Here is a 6,751-nt window from a genome sequence, read left to right as displayed (position 1 = left end):
AGCGCCGCAGCGCCCGCAGCCCCGCCAGGGTCTGAGGGGCGAGGGATACTGAGGCCCAGGCATGGAGCTGCCGGATCCGGTTCGCCAGCGGCTGGGAAACTTCAGCCGGACCGTGTTCCGCACCTCCAGCCGGACCGGGCCGGAGTACAACGAGGGTGCGGGTGAGTGGCCGCGGCCCGGCGCTGGGGGTGTGGCCCGCCGCGGGCTTGGCGCGGGTTTGGGGGCGTCCAGAATCTGCCCGGCCCTAAGATGGCGATTTCGCCTTCAGCGGGTCCCCCGCGGGGCGGGAAGGAGGGGCCGAGCCCGGAGCCGGCGCGGGGGCTGGGGCGCCTCGGGCCGCGGATCCCGAGCCAGGCCTGGCCTGCCCGGGCTGCCCCTTGCGGGCTCCATGCAAGAGCGGCAGCGGAGGTGGCGGCAACCTTTGCGTCGCGTAGGAGGCTCAGCATTGCCCGGGAGTTGATCCCCAAAATAAACAGATCAAAGCCGCCCGCGCAGCACCCGCTGGGGCCCGCGCTCCGCGAGGCCGACGTTGCTTTCCCTCCGTGGCGCCCGCCCTGCCTTTTTCTGGCCAAGATGGGGAAAACAGCCCCAGCGATCTCGCCTTCCCGATCCCCCCGCCCCACCCCGGTGAAACCTTTTTTTTGGGGGGGGGGGGTCTCTTTTCCTAGCAGAACGGGCACGTTCTTTCCGAAAGCCGTTTGCCAGCAGAAAAGATAGGAAATTAAACAAAAAATTTTTAATGAGTCATTTAAAACCGCCATCCTCCACAGAGTGGCGTCTGCAAGGCCTTCACCAGTACTCGCCCCTTCCCGGCCTTCTCCTCCTCCTCCCCTGTCCATGTAACTCTTCCCCTAAGGTAACAGAATACCACTGATGCTACTGCTCAGCTTGATGACACGTGATAACGCAGCTTCCTCCTCCTAAGTCTTGATGACAGACCTCACACTGTCAACCAAACCCGTGTGGTTTTTATTGTAGGGCTCTGCTAGGAAACAGAAAATCTTTTTCTCTGCTTGGTTTTAGGGAATTTTAAAAGGGAGCAGAGAAAAGTAAAATCAGTTCCCACAGTTGCCCTTTGTCACCTTAATCTCTTGCCTGTCCCCCAAATGTAGGCCTCCTCATGATTTAGGATGTTCAGAGAAAAACGTGGGGAAAGGGTTTTACGTTTCTAAGAGGCTGAGGCTCAACAGGCACTAAAATCTGATAATACAAAATCAGCGAATGCTTTCTGGAAAGGGGCAGAGAGTAAACATTTTAGACTTTGCAGGCCATGTGTTCTCTGCAGCAGCCATAGACATGACTGTGTTCCAATAAAATGTATCTGTGGACACTGCAGTCTGAATTTCGTATGGGTTTCACGTGTCACAAATTGGTACCTTTTTGCTTAACCTTTGAACATGTGAAAAACCATTTTTAGCTCACTGACCGTACAAAAACAGGCAACCGGGCAGTAGTTTGCCTACCCCTGAGGTTCATTTACATATTAAGGTTCATTTCATATTAACTTGATTTTTTGCTTGATTTTAAGTTTGATTTGCTGAAATATGGGCATAGCATAACTTTTTTAAATCTTCATGTACCAAACTTTGAACATAAAAACTGTCTTGCAAAATTTGACTAGTTTCTGCTCTAAACATACTAACGTTTTCAGCCTGCCCAATTTATCATTTTTTTCCATATTTTCTTCTTTGTGGATCTGAAGTAGGTTTGATTATATGAACTGTAATCACCAAGTTTTCGTCATTATCATATCCACAGCATTGTACTGTTGTTATGGGAAAAAAAAAAATCCTAGGCTGGTGAGTTGTCTTCAGATTTAACAGATTTTAAGAATTTATTCCTTTACCAGTAGTCATTTAATAAATTGTGCAAGCAAAAGTAGATCATAATAACCAGGCATATTCTTGGAGCTAAAAGAAGCCATCTTACTGTGAGAGACCATGATTGTTTCTTATATTTTAAAGTTATTAAAAGACAGATTTTTAAAACACTTAGTGTGGAGAACAAGAAAAAATAATGCTTTAAGAAATTTATTTTAGAGCCTGTGTAAAGTCTTACAATTAGAGCAATTGATTCTAAAATATGTACCTGCTCTTAAGAATTTAGTCAAATTACACCTCATCAACAAGAGTACCTGCATAATGAACATTTGTATACCTAACCCTAAATTGTATCCCACATCTTTAAAATAAAAACTTTTAAAGTTAAAAAGAAAAAGAATTTAGTCACATTTAGGATGTATTTTTTTAGGGTACAGTTTTAAAAATCAAATCTTAATTTAGGGCCCTTCTTCCTTGCATAAAAGCAAAAGATATTATGTTATCAGCCTTAGATACATGGAAGTCATGTATCACAAATGACCACGCTGTTCATTTTCTTGTGACAGTATGCTTTTATTAATCATTCTTATGTGTATTTGATATTTACTATGTGTAAAGCAAGATGCTGGATTCCGTGAGGGTCTCAAATTTGGGTAGGATATGGTCAGTGCTTACAACAAGACTATGTGTAAGTAGAAAAGAAAGGGGACTAATATTTGTCAAGTGCCTACTAAGTGTGCCAGGCACGGAGCTAGGGTGAAATAATTTATATTATCTCTAATCCTCACAAACAGCCTGTGAGAGGTAGTTTTAATGGTACCATTTTACAGATGAAGAAATTGAGCCTCTAAGAGGTTAAATATCTAAAGTCTGGCATCCAGGGTTATGGGGAATTGGGGACCTCTGAGGATACTTGAACTCTGAAGCCCATGATCTCTTCAACACACTAGAGTGCATCTCAGTTGAGGAGTGTGATTCTTTGCTAGCACTTCTTAAACACAGTTTGGAATGGTAAATACCTAAAGGGGAAAGAGATTTCTGCTAGGGTTGGGGAATATGATCAAGGAAGGATTGATGGAAAAGGTGGCATTGAATTGGACATAAAAAAATTACTGAGATTTAGGGGATGCTAAAAAGAGGGATGTGTTTAATCTGGGGAGATCAGTTTTTGTGTGAGCTTAGTTCATATGTGGGAGATTGGTTTTTATGTGTTTATTGCTTTTTATAGACTTCTTACATAGAACTCTACAAAGGAGGCAATGATAATTATTATATATTAAATAAATTCTGATTCAGTTTGTACTGGTATTCCACATTTAATCTGCACCAGTAGAGTACAAAAAAGTTAACAGAATGTAATGACAAAATGTAAAGTAATTGAAAAATATGAAACAAACTCCCAAGTAACCAATATTTGAACTAAATGATATTAGGCTGAATATTCCTTTTACTGTCAATGATTATAAATAGGCTTAAATGTTGGAATTTTATTGAGCCAATATTATAGTTATTAATTCTAAGAAACAAAAGAAATTGTTAGGGCATAGATCAAGATTAAGAGTTTGTTTCTTTTCTTTCTCTTTCTTCTGCAGATAATGAAATGGTCTCCAGTTTGGTGTTGCAGATGTCACTTTATTTGAACACTTATTTTTTCCCACTTTGGTGGGTGAGCAGCATTTTGATGCTTCATATAAAGGTAAGTCTGTGCCTAATACTTCTGCTGAGGCCTCTTCTGCCTGTCCCTGACATTGTCAATAAAATTAAAGTTCTTAATATATTTTTCTATCCCAGGAGCACTACTATATTACGAACATGTTTTGGCTTTTTTTTTTTTTAGTATTCAATCTTGCCTGATTACTACAAATTTATTGTAATCACTGTTATCATCCTAATAACCTTAATTGAAGTCATCCGGTTGTATCTAGGCTACATGGGTAACCTACAGGAGAAGGTAAGCTCTTCTTTCCTTTCTCTAAGTGCTGTATATAAATGCAGTAAGTTTATCATGGCAAATAAAAGCAGTGAGGTGTAGTGGAAAGAACATAAGTCTGAATTTAGGGCCTGGTTCCAACTTTTCATTTCTATCATTGCGGCCTACTTGCTTAATCTCTTGAGCCCTGGCTTCCTCATATATAAGATGGGGAAAAATAATATTTATCTCACAGGTTTGTCATAATTAGATGAAATGATTTATATAAAGTACCTCAATGTAGTAAGCACTTAAGAATTGATAGTTTTCCTACTTCTCTCATCAGTCTTGGAAATACTTGATCAATTAAACATGTTTATTTGGATCCAGGAAAAGAAAACGGGGGGAAATTATAAACTCATTTCCTATGCCAGGCGCGTGTTTTCTGCAACATCATGCTGCCTAAGCATTCATGGTTCCCAAAGAGTAGGGATAATGCCTAAAGATTTCTGTGGTTTTCTAGACCCTTCATAATTAGGCCTCACCCAGCCGGCCTTACTGTAGTTCTTGCTATTTTCTAACCCAGCCATCTATCCCAGGCTGACATGTTGACTTCCAGTCATACTCATTTCACATGTTTGCTTATTGACTGTTTTGCCTCTTCCTCCTCTTGTGCAACTTTAAAAGCCTACATTCTCGAAGTCTTTTTTTTTCTTACCTACCCTAATTACTCTCTTATTTCTTGTAGCATTTAATTTATACTTCTAAATATTGCACTTAATTATTCACTGAAGTGTAGTATTCTAGGATTGTTTTATATAAGTTAATTTTCTCATCTAGATTGTACATCATCTGAGGAGAAAGAACATGTCATTCTCCTTTTGAATTACAGAAACCAAAATGTGGTAAGTACTTGTTTATCTGTGAAAACAAAAAACTATGTTTTACTGATTTTATTACTCTTGGAATGTGTCATTGCAGGTTCCTGAGTTGGCTGGCTTTTGGCTTTTGAGCCTTCTCTTGCAGTTGCCTTTAATTCTTTTTCTGCTCTTTAATGACGGCCTCACGAATCTGCCCTTGGAAAAAGCGATACATATCATCTTCACTCTCTTCCTTACTTTCCAAGTTGTTGCAGCATTTCTTACCTTGAGGAAAATGGTCAATCAGTTGGCAGTTCGTTTCCACCTCCAAGACTTTGACCGACTCTCTGCAAACAGAGGCGACATGAGAAGGATGAGGTCATGTATAGAAGAGATTTGACCCATTGCAGTTGGTTGAAAATCTGATAGATGATTCTAGAAGACTGAAAGGGTTAGGAAAATATCAGAGAAAAGGGACAAAGCAAGAGTTTTGAATTGTATACTATCTAGCTCTGAAATTCCAATGTTGGGGTCAGTGATAAGACTTTGAACAGAACATAACCTAGCTGTTATCCACTTGACAAATTTCTTTATTTTTTTTTATGTTGACTTTTTCAGTTGTATAGAAATCTGTCTATTGGTGGTAGTAGTTCACCAACTTTACTGAAATATTTCTTTTTTCTTTTTTTTTTTTTTTTTTTTGAGTTGGAATCTTACTCCATCATCCAGGCTGGAGTGCAGTGGCACGCTCATGGCCACCCCAGCATCGATCCGCTGGGCTCAGGTGATCCTTCCTCCTCAGCCTTCCAAGTAACTAGAACTACAGCGCTCTACTATGCCTGGCTAATTTTTTTATTTTAAGTTGGGGTCTCGCCAAGTTGCCCAGGCTGTTCTCAAACCCGTGGGCTCAGGCAATCCCTTCACCTCAGCCTCCCAAAGTACTAGGAATACAGGCTTGAGCCACTGCACCCGGCTTACTATAATATTTCTAGTTAGGATCTGTAACTAGAAATGTATATATTTCTTTTAAACTTGTTTATCTTGAAGCACATGGAAATGCTAATCAATATTGTTGTGTATTTGACTATATTTATAAACCAAGTGATCAAATTTTCATGTCTGCTGGGGTTAAGTTCTAACCCTAATCTTAGCTGTTACACTGAAGTTAAGAAGAAAACAGGTGAATTATCATGGTATTTAGGAAATATTTTTATCATAAAATGTAACTTTCATAAAACCATGTTCAGTATTTGTAGTGGTGTTGTGCAAAATATTTTTTGCAATAAATTATAAAATATTGATGTTAAAGTATCAGCAACAAATCATTCCTGTCTTGTGAGGTTCTTTTGAGCCATGCTTTATTTGTATTACAGAGTTGCAAGGGAAGAAAAGAGGAAAAAACTACATACAAACAACACATTCGCGATCCAGCAAATTTTTCACTTTCCTAATACTTATTGTGGGTGAAAATTTTAAAAATCTGAAGCCAGCTGCCGCAAACTTCTGTTGTTAAGCACAAGTGAAATGGTCTTTTCTAAACTGTCACCTTTTTCACAATACAACTCAAAGTTGCAGATGTATCCAGTATTTGTCTCAGACACCACTCTGACTAGCGTTCCGTGCTTTCTATTTTTATTTGGATTATAAGCCGAATGTATATTACTCAGAAGCAGAATTTGAAAAGACTTAAATTCACGTCAGCAGCAACCAGGAACAGAATTTGGAATGACGTAAATTCACATCAGTGATTACAAATGAGTTAAAGAGACTTCCATGTGGTGGGCACTGTAGTAGACACATTAAATTAGCCCTTGTGATCTTACCTACTAGATTATTATTCATTGAAAACTGCTTCATTCCCTTTAAATTCACATAAGGCTTGATTTGGAAACCAGAGTACCTATTAATACATGTGAGAACTAAGATGACCAAAGGGGCTATATTCATGATCCTAAATGAGCATGTTCCCTTGCTAATAGGAGAAACCTATTTAAGAAAATATGGGGCCAGGCTCGGTGGCTCAGCCTGTAATCCCGCGCTTTGGGAGGCCGAGGTGAGTGGATTGCTTGGGCCCGCGGGCTCGAGACTCACCTGGGCAACTTGGCGAGACCTCATCTCTACAATAAATCAAGAAAAAATTAGCCGGGCGTGGTAGCGCGCGC

At 40.2% G+C, this 6,751-nt stretch overlaps 1 protein-coding gene across 1 annotated transcript; it reads left to right on the top strand.

The window, feature by feature from the left end:
* Positions 1-5,291, top strand: TMEM17 (transmembrane protein 17). Its single transcript, XM_008071977.2, has 4 exons — positions 1-161; positions 3,413-3,516; positions 3,658-3,771; positions 4,711-5,291. The coding sequence occupies exons 1-4, from the start codon at positions 62-64 to the stop codon at positions 4,987-4,989; spliced, it is 597 nt and encodes a 198-aa protein (XP_008070168.1). The 5' UTR covers positions 1-61; the 3' UTR covers positions 4,990-5,291.
* The last annotated feature ends 1,460 nt before the right edge of the window (positions 5,292-6,751 follow it).

The sequence above is a fragment of the Carlito syrichta genome, unplaced genomic scaffold (assembly GCF_000164805.1).
Source record: "Carlito syrichta isolate Samal-C Ts95f unplaced genomic scaffold, Tarsius_syrichta-2.0.1 Scaffold314798, whole genome shotgun sequence".
Taxonomy (NCBI): Eukaryota; Metazoa; Chordata; class Mammalia; order Primates; family Tarsiidae; genus Carlito; species Carlito syrichta.
The sequence above is the reverse complement of the archived record's forward strand: the minus strand, read 5'-3'. Positions and strand labels throughout refer to the sequence as shown.

Excerpts from the sequence above, each read along its gene's own strand:
- TMEM17 (XM_008071977.2), top strand. The coding sequence starts at position 62 with ATGGAGCTGCCGGATCCGGTTCGCCAGCGGCTGGGAAACTTCAGCCGG. Across the intron at positions 162-3,412 it reads GGAGTACAACGAGGGTGCGG|ATAATGAAATGGTCTCCAGT; the intron begins GTGAGTGGCCGC and ends TTTCTTCTGCAG. Across the intron at positions 3,772-4,710 it reads TGGGTAACCTACAGGAGAAG|GTTCCTGAGTTGGCTGGCTT; the intron begins GTAAGCTCTTCT and ends GTGTCATTGCAG.